Source organism: Amblyomma americanum, unplaced genomic scaffold (assembly GCF_052857255.1).
Source record: "Amblyomma americanum isolate KBUSLIRL-KWMA unplaced genomic scaffold, ASM5285725v1 scaffold_430, whole genome shotgun sequence".
Lineage (NCBI taxonomy): Eukaryota > Metazoa > Arthropoda > Arachnida > Ixodida > Ixodidae > Amblyomma > Amblyomma americanum.
This window is the reverse complement of record NW_027526901.1, coordinates 79,569-100,556: the sequence shown is the minus strand read 5'-3', so window position 1 is coordinate 100,556 and position 20,988 is coordinate 79,569. Positions and strand designations below refer to the sequence as shown.

The 20,988-nt window shown below is 43.0% G+C and overlaps 1 protein-coding gene across 1 annotated transcript; it reads left to right on the top strand.

The window, feature by feature from the left end:
• The first annotated feature begins 1,318 nt into the window (after positions 1-1,318).
• On the top strand, positions 1,319-20,774 carry LOC144112622 (uncharacterized). The gene is made up of 5 exons (XM_077645420.1): positions 1,319-1,324; positions 2,126-2,292; positions 3,701-4,479; positions 7,893-8,020; positions 20,643-20,774. The coding sequence occupies exons 1-5, from the start codon at positions 1,319-1,321 to the stop codon at positions 20,670-20,672; spliced, it is 1,110 nt and encodes a 369-aa protein (XP_077501546.1). The 3' UTR covers positions 20,673-20,774.
• The last annotated feature ends 214 nt before the right edge of the window (positions 20,775-20,988 follow it).

The window sequence follows — 20,988 nt, the reverse complement described above, 5'->3', positions numbered from 1 at the left end:
TTTTTTTTTTGCAATGTGACCAAGCAGTAGATCTTAGTTTTTACCTTTTGGGAAGTGTGCTAGAGCCACTGCTCTTCACTTCTTTACACTCAGCAATACTGCTGCAAGGCCCTTACAGAATGGTCCTCGCCAAGAGCGTGGGGAAAAATGCACCAGGTTTAACTTTCTTGGTGTGAGGTGTAGAATTTATTTTTACTGTAACAATCATTCCTGTATTTTATCAGCCCTACCTGAATTTTCTGTGTAATGGCCTGGGAAAATGGAGGTGATTAAGTGACTATAGCAAGGTGGCAAATGTTTGATGAAGGCAAGGTGGAAGTGGTGTGTTATCTGTTGTTCGTGTCTTACTGCTATGTCCCTGTTGAAGGCAAAAAGAAAAGCCCAGTAGAAATTGAAACTGCAGGGGGAGGGGAGGTTGCTTTAACTGGGAATGCAGCTGAGCTTTAGGTAGAAAATGTTATTGAAGAGAGTATTTGATGTTCGCCTACATTTCAGGTAGGTTTTTGAGAAGGAAGTTTTCAGGTAGATTTTCTTAACACCTGCTTCTGTTTCTGCAATTTTCTGCGTTTTCCAGTGATCAGATTTCCTAAGCTTACCTGACTTGCGCTTTCCATTTCACCATAGGAAAAGGAAGGGGAGGCTTCTGTTAGCCACGGTGCTGCTGGGGCCGTTCAGGAGGGTAGCCATGAGGCTGCCGCTGACTCCTTGAAAAGTCCTGGCAACCTCGATTCTGATCAGGAGGAGCCACAAGAAGAACTTGAATTGCACCCTGATGCGAGTAAAGGTGACCGCAACGAAAATAGTGCAATAAATGATGACATACGATGTCTTGATAAGCTGGAGGATGATTTGGATGAAAAAGAAGAGTATTGTCTCAAAGGGGAACGGCAACAGGGCGATGGAGAGGTGAGCATTAAGACGGCATGCTTGCATGTGCTGTGTTGCACATTCTGGGCTAGAGCTGTGTGCGGGAATGTGCACTTGTCATCAGCCTAGCATATATGCAGAAGTACTAGGGCACAGAGGCAGGTGTGCCTTGTAACAGTGTCGGGTGCCCATCAAGACCTTTGGATGCAGATGAGAAGCACATTGTGAGGCTTTTAGCCGCCTATCTCTGGTTACCTATGTCAATGTGCATCAAAAGAGCAACTGTAATAGCTTTATAATATCAGGTGCATCAGTTTTTTTCGTATTTTGCCTCATTTGGGTGAAACTGGAGTTGAGTTTAAAACGTCATAGAGAGAAAATTGAATGTGTGCTACAGTGGAACAGTAGTCCTTTCATGCTTGAAAAAAAAAGTTGGTACTTCCTGCTTAACATGAAGGTAGTGCCACTTTAACCTTAGAGTGTGTTGGATGAATACTCAATCATAATATGATCCATAGCACTGTATTCAACATTACAGCTTTCAGCTTAGAATGTGCTAAGGTGAAAAGACAGCCACTTGCCTGTTTGGAAGGAACTTGAGAGACTTTCATTCTCTTTGTGTTGGTGCTTCAAGACACTGTAATATAAAACTGGCACCAGTGGGAAGTGTGCCAGGCGAAAAGTTCATTTTGCCATATGAGGTTCTACTATCCAGCCAGAAATTGCGTACTGAACATATCCCTAAATATTATTGTAGATAGGTCGGCCGCACAAAAATGTTTGTGCCCGTGCAGTGTTGTTTTTCTTGTGTAAATCTACATATGATGTCATGTGTCATACCCCCACATTTGTAGTGCTTAAACGCTTCGTTTGAAGGAAGCAAACCAACTCCACTGAAGGCAAAGCTTGTTACTTTCAGAGTGTTGTTTGGCACCATCCAATGATGCATGACAGGGTGTGGTTGATGGCAGTGGGAATTTGATATTGTACCATCTGTGATGTCACTCTGAGGTTCTCCACACTCTCTCGATGCTGTTAGAAGACTGAAATTTAATCGTTCATTACATCTGTTTTCAGATGCTAACTTTAAAAGACTTGGCACGCTTCACCCACAGGCTATATATATTTGAATCCTTAAATAACGCTGTATTCTCAAAAAGTGAGGCTGTTGCCCTTTGATGCCATTTCACATTTTCACTTAGCTGATTAAAGTTTTTTTGATTACTGCTGTGCATTGTATACTATTGATTCATTTCAGGAAAGTGCCGGTCCTTCTGGCCTCCAGGTTAAAGTGTTAGACTGCGATGAAGACAAGCGTAACCCTCAGTACATCCCCAAAAAAGGGGAATTTTACCAGCATGATGACAGGCTAGTAGGTGATGGGGATAAGTCTGAAATCCCAGAAGAAAAAAATAAAGATGCCAAGTGAGTATTGTATTCCAGCTAGCTTTGGCACAGCTATCTCATCTTGTATAATTGTGTTATTGGCAGGTGGTACATTAGAGTTTTTCCAGGCTGAATTGAAGTGTTGGAAGCACTTATGTCATCCCTAACTTGTTTAGATGGTTCAGTGCCTTATGAGTGTTAATTTTGCAAATTTCCGCTCGAGCATAAAGTAGGACATTCATGCGCTCTTGTATGTCACAAAGCTGCAATCCCTTATTGTGATAGCTTTGCAAGGACTATATCATCTGCTCCAAGCTAGTGTAAGCCGGTGCAGCTGCAGCCACAGCTGGCCTGATCACACCTTGGAGGCGTATCGCTTGATTCTGATGCAGTCGCATCAGATTTACAATAAAACCTCTGTAATTAGAGCTTAGTTAGTGTGAACTCTAGGATAATTTGAGAAATTTGTACAATCCCATAATCCTTGATAATTCAAACCGGTGGCCTCCATTAGGCCAGTTAATTTGAAGATCTGGTGTGTTCTGCGGGATTGCCGGTCCCGATTTGGTCGCAAACCCGGTGAAGCGATGGTCCATAAGGGTTGCAAGGTGGTGCCACAGAGTGATGCAGATGTATAGGTGAAGTGCCCCAGCTCAAGTATTCCGAGCACAAACACTGGCCCACGATCTGGTTTGTAGATTGCTGAGGTGCACGTCCTTGCAAAAGAAAAGACGTGCTTCACTGCAGTCATGCAGGGGATACCACTTTCAGTGTCATATGCTCTCTGCTTTGTCAAGGCATGACCGGACTGGAGGAGCGATGCACTCGCTCATCGCTTCTCTCCAGCCTGGCTGTGGTCAAGGCAGTGTCTAGCAAGGGTTCTGGCATCAAAGCAGTGTCAGTGTATGTCCCATGACGCGACCATTCTTGCTGTGTGCCCACGATGGGTTCACTGCGTGAATACTGACCTGTGCCATTTCTTTGTGTGATGTGCTTTGGTTAGAGGTTTGATTGAAGGTGTCTCGTTCCTGCAACAAAATTTTTGCCTGAGTTCCATTTTATATTTGTGCTATTTTAATTCAAATATTTTTCATGACTCCAATGACTTCGAATTATGAGGTTTAATTGTACTTTCTTTTAGTAGAAGGTACCCCGTTTTTTTAGCCTCTATAATGCAAGAAAAGTACAAAACTGGTAGTTGGGTGCACATGTTGACAGGCTTAAAATACTTGGAATTTGGCATTTATCCTCAATGAGCGATTGGGTGCTTCATGTTTCAAAATGTTGCATGAAAGTAGTAATATTGAAGGGGAGTGCAGCTTAAGTGTGTGGCAAACCAACTCGGGATGTGAGAGTTTCACTGTAGGGAATGCTTTGTTGTACATTTCTCACAGAACTACTGGTTTGCATTGTGTAGAAGATTAAGTGCCTTTCTTTTCTCTGGTAGGGGCTCACGATGGCAGAAGAAACTATGGCGTGAAGACAGTGTTTGGGTACACGACATGTATTATGAAGAAGAACAAGGACCTAAAACAAGTGAGGAACTAGTGAGCATCTATGGTTATGATATTCGAACCGAAACTATGCCTCCTCGAGGTCGGAGACGCGAACGTTATGGCCGTGGCCCCAACAAGTATCAACGAAACTGGGAGGATGAAGAGGCTTATACCCCACGGTCAGGCTCAGGACGTGGTAGAGGCATGCGTGGTGGCCGCAGACCAAGAGGTGGTGGCCATGTTGGGAACCCTCCTTTCCAGGTCAAAGATATTCCTGACTTAAACGCCAAGCGTTCAGTGTCGGAGAGTTCAACCACTCTACTTCAATACCAGGCCATGGTCAAGGTGCCGAACAAACCTGCGGCTTTCAAGCGCCCTGACCATGGAACACGAGGCAACAACAGTCCTCAGCACGGAGAATTGGAGCACGTAGCCAAGAGCTCGGGAACGGCCCGCCGTGGTTGGGGCAAGCGTCCTCCTCAGCCACCCGTGAGGCTGACAAATACTTCATCGAAACATCATGAAGATCAAGTAAAGGAAAACATGTCTTCAGATCGTCATGCCAGCAAGCCTGCGCCACAGTCGCCATTGAAGACTGCTGAATCTTCTTACCGTCCACCTTCTGTTGGCAGATCTCGGGCTGCACGACATATGCTTATGGAACAAGAACGAAGCAGGAGCAATGCAGAATTACACGAGAAAACTGTTCCGAAAGTTGAACTTCCGGATGGTGAGGAGCATGCCTGTTTTTCTTTGTTGTGTGCAGTTACTCAGAAGGTGTAGTCAACCTTAACAAGTTCTTGAATCTAAACTGATGACATTTTTTGCTGAATGCTTGTGTATTTGAAGGGTGCCCCTTAGCAAAAAGGTTGAACAAGTTTCTTATTTGAGATAAAGGTTACCAAACACAATGGAACTGAAAAACAGACAGCTGTGTGCATGTCCACAAGGTCTTAGAAAAGTTCGCTTCTTCTCGCGAGTTTTCAGCTCGATGGTGAAGCCACCTCGAAGAACGCAGTTATATTGTATTTTGGGTACCTATAGACCTCCTTCACCCCGAGACGTCACGAAGATGCGGTGGCGCTCATGTCAGCCGCGACTTTCGCATGATAGGCAAAACAGGTTCCGCCTGCCCGTGCCTACCGCAGCTACCGGCGGCTGCATCATGCCTGAGCACTGCAGAACCAGCATGCATTGACCAGCTGCGTGACTGTTGGTTCTGTGTAGTAGCTTAAAAGAAAATTTAAATTAGCCCTGATAAGTTTCTCGCAGATAAATACGATATTAGGAAACTGGCTAACAGGGAATGGCCTGCGGTAGTAAAGCGTGAAGTTTGGGAGTCGATAGGCACTGCCACTCACTGTATGTACATAACAGCTTGCAAGTTACTGTGTCCATCCACCTGAACACCAGCATAGTGCGCTTATAACTGCACAAGGAAAAAAAGCTCATATATAGATGCACACATATTCATCACCCTGAGCCGGTGTGCACGGGGCGCCGGCAGGTTCACTCGCCCCCAAGACATGCGTTCCTTTTGTTAATAGCACAGCATATTTTAATGGCGCGTTTTATGGCATTTAATATTTACTTGAAGGTGTTTTTAATGTGACCGCTGTAATTATTTGATTCGAGTAGAAAGTAGTCCTGTAAGTTCTTGCGCGGTCATGTTGGCGTGCTTAGAACTGCGTATACCTTAAGTGTGGTAAAAGCCACATGATTTCTCATTGCATCATGCATGTGTCATGTTTCATTGTATAGTTCATGATCGCAAAGCTTGTTTGAAAAGAAGCAGCCGCAGGCGTGCTGCTAACAGACACATGGCGAGATTGAGAGGGGACGCGGCAATGAAAATTGTCTTATTTATGCATGCGATATGTAAATAAATTTGATTCAAACTTGAAATTGCTATGCTAGTTTCAGTAATGCATGTTATTTTTAGCTATTCCTGGCACAGTTCTTGGGTAGTTATAATTAACACTCTCCTCAAGTCACCCCAAGGTCTTAAATAATTGAGTAGAAAGTGTGCAAATTTTTTTTATGCCAGCATGTTCACAAAGCCCTGTTCTGTATGATGATGCTGTTAGTTCTTTTTTTAGATGACCATGTACTTATGCATGTCTAGTTACATGAAAATGTTTCTTAAAAAAAATAGCTAACATAGTACTGCACGTATAGGAAAAAAATTCGAGAGATTTATTACAATCCTCAATGTCTCAGCATGCGTTTGCGACAATAGGGTCATTCTATTTTCATGCATTACAAAATTACGAAGGTGTGAGTGATGCCAATCGCAGAAATTATGAAAGGTCAGAAAACGAACCTTAAAGTTTATTTCCTCATTCTTGGCCTCTTCGCTTGCACTTTGGTCAAAGAAATGCGACACTGAACTCAGAAAGCCTCAAAGAAATCAAAAGAATTACCTGACATTTTTCGATGACCACACATTTAAATAGCGTAGTTTATGAATTTCTACTGAATATTTTGCTATAATTTTTTGCCATGAAACAAAACCTCAGAGCTAGCAAAGATAACAATTCCAGAAAGAAAAAATTTTCACAAAATCGACCAGTTTAACAAGGGGAGAAGTCGGTGTGGCTGGCTGCGTGATCTTACAGCTAAAAACAGCGCTTACGCAAGACAGAGGAGATTGGGGACACAATGCTGTCCCCACTTTTCGCACAGCGCGACAGGTGTGTCACACAGACGGTGAGCGCATGTTGGCTGCACCGAAACAATGCCACTGCTTCCCCTCGCTACTTTCCGGAGGTAGAATCATCCTGGCAAGTGCAGAGTGCCAACAAGTTATTTTATTCAATCCCTAGCGTAGAAATCAATGGCCGAAACACTTTCTGTTTACTACTAACCATATGTACAGTACACAGTGACGACCTATTTCTCTGAATACGCCACATGTGACAAACGTGAGCTCGTGTACTTCGAGAAATTACTAAGTTGAAAGCATCAACTATTGCTGTGATTCGCAGAAACTGAAAACGTGCCTACAAGCCTTGAAAACCCGCACTCAGCACCTCTCCGCGATGCCACTCCCTAGACTTTTGCCTACCACGAGCCCGTTAGCGACTGCAGCGCCACCTCGTTTGTTTGCAAACATGAAGGAGGTCTATAGACCTCGCGATCCTAGACTTCGCACGTGCCACGACGTCATCATTCCACTTGAAGTACATCGCCACGGCCAGAAGCTCTTTACTATAGTTGTTTCTTTGAAAAAAATCTTTACTATGACCGAAAAAAATGTACAGTCATATATGGAACGCTAAATGGGACCGCCGCTTCACTGTACTACAACTTTTTTCTGTAACCGAGTTTACTATAGCGGGGTTCTCCTGTATATGTATTATTCATATTCATCTATTCTGTTGAGCAGGCTTTGTCTAGCTGAAGAATTTGAAATTGAACTGCTAATTTTGACAACTAGAATAATTTTTTACCTTTAAAAGCAGAAAGCATAGCAGTTTGTTTTTCTTTGTGCTCAGCTTTATTGGTAGTTCAACCGATATTAAGGGGCAACATCAGAAGTTTTTGAATATTTTGAGTTGATAGTCCCCTCCCTCTGCCACAACAAATTGTTTTTTAATATACAGAGAGGAACGATTTTAAAACAGGAAACCGAAACGTGGTCTGTGGCCAGAGACAATGCTCCACGTGACACAGTGATGACATCACAGACATTATTAGAAAAATACTTGTATGCACAATGAATGGCTGAAGTAGACACTGAAAATGATGCTTCCTTCATAAATAGCCCGAGACTTAAAATATTGTTAGTGAAGCAGGGAGCGGGCATTGACGTGCAGGGAATGTTTGTGATGTAAAAATGCAGTGTTGCCCATAAATATCTCTTAACTGAGGCCATGGAAATGGCAGACTTCAAAATATATCTGTGCTGGCAAGAAATGTTGCATGGTTGCGAAACGTGGTAGAAGTAATCGGGAACAAGAGGGGAATACCTGCAGTATAAGTTTCATAAGAATATGGTAACCTCGGAAAACTCCTGGAGCTGCTGATGGTGTCTGTTACCTACATCCTGTTTTCTTCATTGTTGTAAACCTTGTCAGTGCAGCACTGCTTTGCCCAACTTGCAAAGTTGTGTTCTTATCAGGTTTTAATGCCATGTTTAAGGTGGTGCAGCATACTTGACCAAGAACTCTGCAGCTACGGTAGAACCAAGAGGAGGTCTGATTGGAGGTACTGAACTGGCAGGAAAACCAAGGCGCTACTCTTCACTGCGCCAGCGGCCACTTGCAGAGGTATGGTCTTAGTAGGTAGAAAATGCGCAGGAATTTTTTTGTTGTTGTTTCTTACTCTGCTGCAACTAAGTTCACAGAAAGGAACAGTTTTTAACAAGCAGCCAAAATATTGTGGGCACATTATTATTGCTGCCACCTGTTCTTTTCTGTATTCACTTTCTGCGTCCCTTGGGTTTTTACTGAATTGTTTGTCTTGTTTGCTTATGCCAATGATTTGTGAATCGAAATTGTATTGTGTAGCTCATTGCTGCTGATGTAGAGGTTTGTATGCCTTTTTCAAGTTCTTGGAGCTCTTGTATTTTCAAAATTTTTTTTACTTTTCATGTCTGAATTCAATATGCCAAGAAACATGTGCTTTGAGTCAAGCTCAGTTGACTCCCTTCAAGATCAACCTGATGCAAAACCTGCTGGGCTTATGAAATTGGTTTGATATAAATGACCAAAATGTAAAGGCATATATGAGTATATAAGCACTGTTTGTAAACTAGGAATTAGACAAAACTTTTGACCAGATGGCTTTAACATGCAATCTATTTATTGGGCAGCCTGAAAGAAAAATATTAGAAACCCGACGTAGCAATTGCAGTCAACCTTTTAGTTGTCAGAGCTTTAGCTGTTTGGTGGCATTTTCTGTTTTGGCACTCGGAACATTTCTACATGTGCACACCGAAGTTTTCGGAACACCGAAATCAAGAAAAACCTTAATTTCATCGCAGCCTATGTGTGCTGTCAGGCATGGGGGAAACATCGTACAGGTTGAGCTGGAGAGAGCAAAGCACACTGTTCAGTTCATGGCTGCATGCTTAGAATGCCGAGTAATTAAGCTTTGTTGGCATTTTTGCGTTCTGAAAACGTTTTCTGGACAACTATACATTCTTTGTTCAGGATTTCAAGAGAAGAACGTGGCTAATTACATGTCACGTGGCATCAGATGGAAGGGCATTCGTAATTATGCTGTCAGTCTTTTTTAATGTTGTGGCTGTCTCTTGCATTGCTGTTCCTTGCACACTGCGGTGCAATGACTCCACCTAATCAGCCACTTGGAGTTGTGGAGCACCGGCAGAGGAATGCAAGGTTGCATTAGACTTCGCTGAATTTAAGTTGCAAGGAAGGCTTTTTTTACATTGGGTCTTTGGGAAATCCATCTATGGTCCCAAACTGCTTAGCTTAACTCTTTCGGGACGTGAAGAAACAGGCCATTCTCAGGGGCCTTGAAAAAATACGTTTATTAAAAACTGTTTTCAAAACCCTAGTATGACATATATCAAAATATATGTATATAAATTCTCTTTCATACAAAAAAAAATATTTCACTTAGATGTTCGAGTGTGAACTTCTGGAGCAAAAAAATGAAGACAAAGTTGAAAAACAAGGAATATAAAAATAAGAAACGATAATAAAAACTTAAAAACGTACAAAATTGTGGCACAGTGCCTATTTTCAAGTGAAAGTGAAAGCATTTCCAGGCGTATTCCATCAACTATCGGCACTCCCATTAGCACTGAGTGCAAAGTTAAATCTAAAAAGAAAAATCCTTCTAATATAAGCGTGGAGAATTGCAAAGACGCTGTAGCATCCCTGATATCTATTTGGTCTTGCCTATGCATAAGCAACCACAGATATCCACTGGACGGCCAACGGAGGTCCGTTTCGGATGTTCCTGACGTCCGCTGAACATCCGCAAACAGCCGGTGGACGTCCATCGGCCGTCCGATGGGAGTCCAAAGGTATACGTTTGTCTCGCCATCAGGCGTCCGCTGCCGGATCTTTCTCGGATATTTGCTTATATGGTGCATTCATGCTTCCTTCACTCCCGTGAGGAAATAAAATGGAAAACAGTTTAAAGTACATCAGGTATATTTTATTGCCGTTGATGTACATAAGCAGAGGAGTGGCTTATATTCGCAAAATATCTGACTTCAGGTATGATGAGATTGGAAAGCACATCCATAATCTCCCCACCCACAGATTTTCTGAAAAGACAAAGCAAAAAACATCAGTCTTGTCGAACTCGTGCAAAAATGCAGTAGCCTAGCGAAACATCAACCAATTAACAGAAGTGTTTACAGAGCACTCCTATTACCTATCGTCTCAAGCAAGCTTTCTACATAAAAATTTATAGCCTTTAAATGAATGTAGAAAGAATAAGTATACTGGCAATAAAATTTAGATGTGTAGTATACCTTTTATATCATGCATGTTTTCTTACCGATACTGCTATCACTAGACAATGACACCGTTTTACCAGACACTCTTTTACCAAAGGAAGCTGAATGGCACTTCATCTACTGAATGTCAAATCTTTCAAATCCAGTGTGACAGGAGTACAAATGCATTTATGTGTTCAACAAGTCTTGGAGCACAGCCAGTGCCAACAATGTTATCTTCACGTCGCCGTGGAAAAACAGGTCACACAGGAAATAGTGAAATAGCACTCATTTTTCAACACATGAAGCATGACATGAAAAGTAGTAGATGAATGAGGTATAAAAAAACTGTGAAACTGACTATGATGAAAAAATTTTGGGCAAAAAGTGCACCTAAATCAGATTATCTATGGCGATGGTAGAAAGTGAACTGGCACAGTATATCACACATTTTGTGCGGAAAGAATAGGTGATGTTCGCGGCTAACAAAGAAGCCATCGCCTCATGCTTTCAACCCGTCTCTTACAAACGAATGCTATATGATCCTGCTGCATTGCCAAAAAATAATTTTCAAGCAGTGTACTACTCACCTTCATAGGCAACCACTTATGGCATTCACACTAAGCCTTTTTTCATCCAAAGTCGGTGCAGTACGGCATTCCAGCGTTCCAAAAGAGCTTCAGGCACTTCCTGCGTCTTTCGAATTGCTCAAGTGCCACACCACTTTTGTCCGCAGACCAAACAAAACCACGCTTTGGTAATAAAGATTTAAAGCAGCACCACACTACCGAACAAAATGACAACGGGGCTGCAATGTTGACTGTTGGATTGGATTGGGCTGACTGCAAACTGACATACATGATGATGATGACAGGAGTATTCGGCGGGAGTTTTGAAGTTCCGAATGCTCTCAATTGCAAGTTTAATGAACAAAGTGGACATGATGTTGCACAATTTCGATAATTTGTAGAGGTATTATAAACCTAGAATTAGTAACTGAGATCCTTCAAAATTGTGCAACACCTGCTTCCACCCTTAAATTATTTTGGGTCATTGGCGGCTCTTGCACTACAGGAAGGATTGTGGAATTGGTCCAATTTACAAACTTATTCACATCAAACCCTGTAGCTGATGCAAAAAATTTTATGGAAACAGATAAGCAGTTTGAATAATGCAATTTCGAGCCAACTTGCTCATAAAATTTACAAAATTTATTCCCGGGATAAGTCTTTCTCGATAAAAAGAATACAAAATATACATACACAAAAGGTGCGAAAAATAAAAATAACGTCCATACTCATGTCCTGAGGAAATACTCAGCCGTACATACCTTGGACGTACGCTTGGTCTTTCATGCGGATATGCAAAACCAGACACTGTTCGTACGTCCGATGAATGTACGGATAAGTATATCCGAAACTGGATTCTGTTGGTATGTCTGACGGACGTCCAATCTCATCACAGGACGTTTGGACCTCCGACGGATATCTGTGGTTGCTTGGGTGTTGCCATGCTTTGGTTATGATAGTAAGTCGACCCCCCCCCTCAATCTACTTCGGATTTTTAGATTAAAAAATAGGTAGACTTGCATTCGTGCAGAGACATGCTCAACTTTGCCATTGTTCCGCCCACTTATCATGCCCACTTATCACTGTACCCAACATTGGGTACATAAATACGAGCGCATTCACTGATGTGAAAATTTATTTTAAAAATGTTTTGTGTGGTTTATAACTCAACTGCTGTGAGATATAATACTTGGATGCCAAGCTTTCTATTATTTCATATAAGTCTGTGGAAGGGTCCAGTTTTGCTGAACGTATAGTGTTAGACAGTCTTATGACATTGCAAACCATGCAAACAACATTGAAGACCTTATAAATCATAACTAGAGGTTGGACTTTTCTGTTATTTTTCAAAAATTCAGTGAACTTTTTTGGTGTATACTTCAAAAGGTCACTTTCATTGTTTTCTTGCCAAATATTTCTTTCCATGTACGAATTTTTGGTTTTTATTCGTGGAATAATATCCAGGTGCGGTAAAAAGTGACATGCATTAATCTTGGCCTTTTGTCTTAAAAACCAACAGCTCATACAGCAGTTTTTACCACATAAACAGTCGTATTAAGAGCTATCTTTGCAGAAGGAAGTTGCACAGTTTAATAAAAATAAAAATGCCAAGGTAAATGATCGGGCACGGAGACAAAACCTTGGTGGATCTTCAGTTCTAAAAACTTGGTTGCCATAGTCTGGGTGCACTCTCTGTTAAATGAGATGACTGTGTACCATTTGATTCACATGGTGAGGCAGCAATGCAACTGCTCCTTAACAGTCGCGTAGGCCAGAACATGGCACTTTTGCGCTGTTTATATGTGGTTTTCCCTGTTACAGTTCCAGAGGTTGTCAGTGTCTTTACATGCAGTGCAAAAACCTACTTAGCGAAGTGATAGCCTTAAGCCAGTGGTAAGCGTGAACAGGCGATGCTAAGCTACCAGATAGCATTAAGGTGGTGAAGCCTCCGGTATCTGCAAAGGTGCATGAGTTAACTCACAACTATGGTACTAAATTCCACAAGTAAGTTTTTCTGTGTTCCCAATTCCAGCACTTAAGTTTCTGCGTGACCCACTGTAACTGGTACTGAATAGCCAGTTCATTTTGGCATGCATGCAAGAAATACTGACCTCTTCCAGTTAAAACTATATGTCGAAAAATTAATTTTACGTACCGGTGTATTTTGGTTTAAACTGAAAAGTCCAACCCCTATCCATGTCTTACTATAGTATGTTGGAGACTTGAACCAGAAAGGAGATGTCATTTCCCTGAGTTGCTTGCGTATGTAGCATTGACAACATGGTGGCACCCTGCCTGCCGGCTTCACAGCGATAGCAACTTTTTGCTAATCCCTGAAAGCAATATCTTGTTATAAACTGTTGTATTCGTCTTTGATTTGCCCATTCTTTCCCTCGCATGAAGTTTCAGTAGACAAATAGCTTTTGTTTTTCAGATACAAAGGCGATTTCCCAGGTGTTAACCCTGACAAAGCAGTGCTCCGACTCAGTTTGACTGGCTTGGTTTTGGCTCGTCTTGTATTAGGGTGGCTGCACCAGTGTTTGCATCTGTCAGTAGATGGCTCTAGGAACAATGCACGGCGTCCTTCGTGTACGTGCAACTAAAAGGGTTTTAAACGACATGCGCGTAGGCGTGTATTTCAGCATTTAGTATATACATATAAAATATTTTTGTTACTTGCACAAAACCCAAAGTAGCGATTGTGGCGCCACACAAGCTTTGTGTGAGACATGAAAACTATTTCAATGGTCATTGAGATTTGCCATGTAGCAGCGACACAACTTGTTCCAGTTAGATGGTGATTGAGAATTTCGAAGACCCTCGACTCGATGACCATTGAAACTGGCTGTGTGACAAGGGTATAAGTCAGTCACGTTATCTCGACCGCTGTTGCCAGCTCTACGGTGCCGGTCACAGATACTTTGGCTTCGTGTTCCTTCATGTGTTAGTGATGTCGGTGTTTCGACAAATATGGTGGTATTTTGTTTGTGCTTGTGACCGTAGAAATTGTGAAAAGTGCAGCAAGACCCGCACGAATACGACAGGAACTGCTACCTGCACTCGTTTGTAGCCTCTTATATTTTAAATGCCTAGTCATTGACGCCTAAGTCAATGGGTGCTGACAGTCGCATTTTTCGTCAAGGCTGCGAGTGCTGCGAGTGCTGCTTCTTGGCGATTGATAAAAGTAGGCGTGCAGCGATGAATCAGGCACTCTCCGCATTGAGGCACTCGCATTGGTGAATACCTAAAACCTCTTTCATGGCCTGATTGAATGCAGCGTGGCTAGTTTTGCCTCTGGCCGTGATGAGGCGCTCGCATCGCAGACCAGCTGCTCACAACAGAGATATTGAAAGTGCACGCAAACCAGGAGCATGCGCCCATTGTCGCATAGTGAAACTCTCACCTGTCCTCCTTACACTTCTCCCGCAAAGAGCGCTGAAAGCCTTTATTTTGCTTCAACGGCCACTTTTCAGCAGCTGCCCAGGCATGGAATATATAGGAGGCTATGGCTCATTTCTCAGGAGCCACTCATTTTGGCGCCGTGGACCATGAACTGTGATTTGGTCGCTGCTTTTGATAAAGCAGTCATCGGGTTTGGTTTGCAGAAGAGTTGGCACACCTGTGGGAGGCGATTATGTAACTGTATGTTAACTGATTTCTGTTGATGTCGCATAATATAGCATGGGCAGTGATGGCCATTGCGTGATACTCGTTTCCTTTCTCGTGTTTACATAAATACTAAATTTTTTGCACTTATCTACGATTGTAAGGTACGTCGTGCATGCATTAAATTGTGTGCAGTCACTGTGCACAGAAATATTTTTATATTGCGTGCATAGTATGCACGGAATGGTCGCACATGTATTACTTTAATGATGTATGAAATAATGCACTGAAAATGTCAGCTGAACCGGTTGAGATAAGATAAACACCTCTGGTGTGTGTGCACACATTATCTGTATGGTACAGAATGCTGTAACATAGACATATAGTGTATTTTGAGAAACCTCTCTTCTCTGTTCTCAGTATATTGGCCCAGCACTGCAGTTACCATTGTTGATCAGCAGAGCAACCAATTTTACCATGCCACAACAGCAAAAAAGGGTGTACGAAAATCCAAGTAAAGTGCGGCGCGCACGCACAGCAGGCGGACCATGATAAATCCACCTACCTCCCCTAGCAGGCCAAATTTTTTACCAGTCCTGGTGTGAAGCAGATGCCTTGCGAATGCCCCTGCACCCATGTGTTTCGGTCATCCGTTGTCGTGGAGATTAATATGCCATAACTGCACTGCCAGTCGTTATGAACGGAACTGAAAGACGAATTGGTGCTAGAGATTGTGATTCGTGGCCACTCTAAGGTATGTATAGTACTACGAAGTTTCACCCCACTCCTCTCTCCCTGGAGGAACCGTCATGCTTCTCATAGGAACGTGCACTTTTTCACGACTAGTATTTCGGACATTGGAAACCAGAAGTTCGATTTTCTGGGCTAAAATAAATGCCAGTAATACTGTGGATGTTGTTTTTCAACTGAGAATGAATTTTTCCAGCTGAATGTAGACATGAGCGGGCATCGCTGCTGCCAACCCACCGGTTCTTCGCTGCTATGAAAGGCACCATCTTGGATTTAAACTGAGTCAATCGGATGGGCTGGCTTGGATAGGCTTGGCTAGTATTCATGGCTGCCACTTGAGATCATTTTTTCTATCAAGATGGCCTCAGAACGCCTGCGGCCGCGTTGAAAACTGGCAGCTGCGGCGTCCGCTATAGCTTGGACAGTGCAACCCGCGTTGCAGTGGAAGGGGGGGGGTGCATTAGAAGGCGCTCTCTTCTATAGGTTATCTCTCAGTCTTCAAGAGCATCGTTACTCATGAAAACAGCCTGTTCTTGCTTTGCACGGCACGCTTGCATTCTTTCACGCATGACCTGCGGCCGCGCAGCAGTCTGGTATCTGGACGCGAGGTGGTGCGGGTATGACAAAAGCATGACAGTGGCTCAGATAAAGTCTAATTTTATCGCTTGCAAGGGGATTGTGGGGAGCGGCAAAGTTCATGATTTTTAAAGCCGGTTTTTAGTGAAAGATAACTTTTTTAACGCTCACGGTTTTTGAAGGTCGCAATTACGGATGATTTTCCGGGTCCGAAAAATCGGTCAGCGACTGTATTAGGGAATTAAAACTGTAACTAAGCTTCACTGGTGCATTTTAATATTTCAGCATAAAATGTCCATGGTTTCTTGCATGCCTGCTGTGCTCACAAGCTGGAATCTTTATTACCCGATTTGTTCTTTTTCTTTGCATGCATTATTGAATGTATAAACAATTGTTCTTTAATCTGAGAACTTGGAACATGGCTGGTTGTGGTTTGTCACCTGCATGTAACCGTAGTCTTTGTCAGCATTCTCTCTCTCCAAGCCCTGAATCTTTTTGTACAGTAGGACATTCTTGCGGGCTTATTGGCTTATAGTTTAAGAAATGTTAAAACTGCACAAAAGGCGAGGACAAAGGCAACGAGGAACATACACCTGTGGTGTTTTGTATGTTCCTCGTTGCCTTTGTCCTCGTCTTTTGTGTAGTTTTAACATTTCTTGATCTTTTCGTACAATCCTGTAATTTTTTTCTGTAATGTATAAACGTATTGTGCACATGCACAGATACTGAATTATGTGACTGCTTTCTCATACAAGGACGCCAGTTCCCAGTGTTTGTGCCGGGTACATGTTATTATACCTGCATCTCTATGGGTATGAATACAGTTAAACCTCAATTTAATGAAGTCTGGAAAATTTGCTACTTCGTAATGCTATTGAAATTTTGCTACATTGAAATTGGTCTCCTAGCATGCTAAGAATCTGCCAGAAACGCACTACGGATAACTCACCGCAATAACCTTTATTTGCGATTAAAGTGGTCCTTCTGCCCTTTCTTCTCCAGCAGCAATGGCATTACACGTCTTGCTTATGTGTTCAGATCTCGCTTTCACCAGCAGTGCCACGGAAATTAGAGGGGCGAGGAAGGCTGGTTGCCAGGCAGTCTGCACGCGCTACACCTCTTGTAGCAGTCGACAGCACCCCAGAAGCAGTGGCATGCATGGCTGTACTATTGCAGTAATCATCCTGTGCTTGTACCGGCTGTCACGGAAGTGGTGAAAACACCGGTAGCTTTTGCTCTTGCATACCATTTTTCACATGCCACAGCTGTAAAATGGGAAAGCCACCCAAACAAACTCTTGACCTGCTGGCAGTGCTGTGTGCGAAAGACAACTAAGTGCCACATGGTTTTTGCGGCCTCCAGCATTGCTGCAAGCATCTTATGAAATGCCGTTCTGAAGGTCTCCCTGTTTCTTTAGTAACAGTGGGGCTCCAGCTGTGCCATTTTCATCATTCTAATACATTTACATTTTGCTTCACCAGTCTGCTCCAAAAGCGGTGAATCGATCAATATTGCACCTTAGCTGTGCCAAAAAGACACGGTCATGGGAAAACAACTATTTTTGTAACCGTTCAGGCTATCAATTGGCAACCTACTAAAACGTTTCTGCTTTTGGCAACTCTGGGTGGTGATGGGCTGGCTCGTGGTAGAATTTAACAGCCAGATCATTCGCGTACATGGAGGAAGGAAAGAACTCCAGAGAGGCTGTTAAGTCACATTGTTAGAAGCCGTCTCCCTCTACTTGGCCACCGTCTCAGCGCGCTTGCGCATGCGCAGCAGGCATTCCAGCAGATGACTTCGCTGCGGCTAGTGCTACTATTGGCTGCGCCGTCGGCCAAAGACTCGCGGTAGTCCTTGCAAAAGCCGTGACTACCTGCACATTTTTTTGACGTGCAGCTCGGATAGCAAGGGCCTTTCTCGAGTTTTCCTTCCTCCATGTTTGTGCATCATGTCAGGTGCATCATGTTGGTCAACCCTGAACCTGAAGAGGGCTGAAGTATATTATTGGAGCAGGTCCAACGAGGTTGAGCTTTGTTGGAACAAGGGAATTACAACATTGCTGATTCACTTCGCGAGCTTGATGAATTTGTAAAAAATTCCAAGAAGCACTGAGAAAATGCCAACAAGAAAAAGAACGGTTCTAGTGAACGTGTCCGTTAGACTTTTAGTGAAGCACGCTTGGCTGAACTTCTGTGCAGTACAGAGCCAGCATTGATAAAATGCGTCTGTTTTTTTGTGAACACCTTTCTTATGTTTTTTTTCTTGCTAGCTACACATGGCTGTACCTGATATCATTAGTAACAAACTCTTTTGGGTGACTCCTTTATTCTGTTCGTGTTGCTCCCGTGTTGCTCCACAATTATCGTTCTGATACAAAGGTGCTCCAAAATGAATATTTTTCTGCTCCAAAAATTGCTCCAGAACTTGAAATGGCTGGACCACCACTGTTAGTAAACATCGCCTTAGTTGTCATCACTTCACTGACTAAAATACACTGCTCTTGCTCGCGTTTTTGACAAAATTTTATATTAAGAATTTTGGCTATAGACCAACACCGATCTCTGATGTAAGCAAGATGCAGTGGCACTGCTGTTGCTGGCTTGGACGACTAGGGGAGAACTGGGAGTGAAAAGTAGGCTTGCTGCCCATAGGAATACGTGGAAGCAAAAGTTTTAAAAGTAGTGGTGAGAGAATGTTGAAATGTTCGAGTATGATTCGAATATGAAAAAAAAAACTGGCTTCGAATATCATATACCTGTTCAGTACAAAAAAATTCGGAAAATGATAAACAAGCAAATGTTGTTTCCCTTATTTTTTCAAAATAGTCTATGGTCTTTGCCAATAAAGTAAACAAAACGACTGTCTCAGTACCGTATAAAAAAACATGATGTGCACAGAAATTTAACTACTTGATTAGACTGCATAACAGTATCCAAACTGTAATGAGGCCATGCAAAATTAAAATCCATAAAATGACAAGACTGGCAGCAAAAATAACATGACTAGTAAAACCTCATTCATTCACAGTTCAAGGGACTGGAAGAAATGCCCGGTTCATCTGAAGGCCCCGATTTATAAGATTCTCCCCGCCCCCTCCCCCCGAAAAAAAGCCTTATGTCATAGGCGCCTCCATTACGCTAGCGCTAACACCTGTAAGCCCGTGAGGAGTCGCCCGTTTTGGAGTGCTGGAAGAAACCCAGGAATGCAAGCAGGGGGCCGGGGAACGCAAACTGGCGTCGCAACAGCGAGGCGGTTTCTAAATAGGAAAAAGAAATAAGCCGCGCGGAGCTGGGATTGGACTACCGGCGAAGCTCGTAAACCGATACATGGCCAGGCTATTTTTTCACCTAGCGACAGGGGCCTTCCGATCGTTGTCACGCCTGCCGCTATGCCCACTAAAGAGGTTCGTGGGTTACAATGCACCATGCAATAGGCTGGATTTTTACAGGATCGCTTGCCCTGTTGTGAAAACTCAACGCGCCCCTTCAGAAGGTTCCCCCGAAATTCCGCAAGTAGGCTTTCCCGCATAGCGTAGTTTACAAAACGGGTTGGCAGAGGTCATGCTCAGAGAGTTATTAAGACGACAGGACGCATTCTTCGGATGTGGGCATTAAATATGTAACACATTACGGAAGGATTAAAAAAGTTCAATTTTGCGTTGCGATTGTTCGAAGCGGGCCGTCGGCCATCTTGTTCGGAGCACTTGTGATTTGTGGAAAAGCCAATTTGCGGAATTTCGCTCGAGGTCAAGCCTAGCGGCGTCGGAATGCAATCGGTCCGCGTGATAAACGACGGAGAATGAAGGGAATAGGACCTCTGTATTGTTTCCCTGGAATTGTTAACTCGATCATTGGCTAACTTGTCTAGATATTGTGGTTTTGCCATGGTAGAATTTATTAAAGTTTGCAGTGTGTATACGACCGCTGGCGAGTATTTGGGAAGTTTCGAATATTCAGAAGTTCTCGAATATTAATATCTCGAATACAAATCCAAATCGAATATCAAACATATTCGATTCGTTTTCGAATATTCGCACACCCCTATTTAAAAGCTGTTCTCTGATTTCAGAGCGCCCCTATGATGGTGTGTCTTCATAGAGAACAACAAAATTCATCGTAGAAAATATTCTGAAAAGTATGAAGCGTCATTTCGAAGGTGATGTATTTTTAAAACACTGCGTTAAGTGTACATGGGAATGATTCCCGGATGGGAGTACGGACCGAGAACGCGGCCCATTAAAACAACTTTTCAGAAATAGTTTTCTCGTTTCACAGGGTACCCTTGCAGGTGGCTGTTTGCTAACAGTTGGCGAGGGTTTTGAAGAAGAATGTGACGAAGTACGCAATGTCATTTCGAAGCGATCTAAAACACTGCGATAAACGTGTTCTTATGCCGGACATACTTCCAAAAGGCACTCTGTCCGCTGGGCATTTTCCTGAATTGTGCAAGCTTCTCGTGTAGTCCGACAGGCTTCCGTGTGCGCTACTTCATTCGCAAGGTGCCTTTATAGTGTCTACCCAGACCCCCAGAAAAAGCATTCAAAAGTCCATGTCAACCAGTCAGAAAAGTACTGCCGTGGTGAACTATGTAGCATGCAGAAAACAAAAGTAAACACTTCAAGCATCAAATGGCAATCCCAAAATGATATGGAGCATGCTTTGATATTCTAACTCGTCTTACGCGATATGTGGAAGTGGTAACGTTTCTCCCATTTATATGCTAGTGCAGCAACAACCTTTGGCAGCACATCATCTTTGCCACCTGTAATCTCCATTAGATGTGAGATTTGAGAAGAGTTTGATCACCAAAGCATCCTCTGTTACTGTGTCCAAGACTGTATGTAGCATGCTTGTTTCCATGTTGTTACCATAACAAGTGGAACACATATAATTGACGTTTGAATAGGTTTTGCTTATATAACGGAATAACAGCCTACCTACCAAGATTTACTGAGATGGCTCTTGATTTCTGCAGTACCTCCACCAGCCCAAGCACCAGCTGTGAGGCCACCAGCAAGCCAGCCAGCGCCAGTTATGGCACCTCCTGCTCAGATGTCAAGCCCATTCTTGTTCTCACCAGATGTCATCCTTAGCTTTCCACCACAGCACCCACTGCCGTACACATTTCCTACCCAGTGTGCTGCACCAGCCCCGGCTGCTCCACCTCCAACGGTAAGTCTGTAGTAGCTTTTTTTTTTCCTTGAGATTCCTTTTGCCAGTCACTTGCTCATTTTGCTGCGTAATGCTAGCTGAAACTGCGTGGTAGTGATTGCTCTTGAAAAAGCAGGTTAGTGTTGACCCATTTATCAAGTTTTCACCCT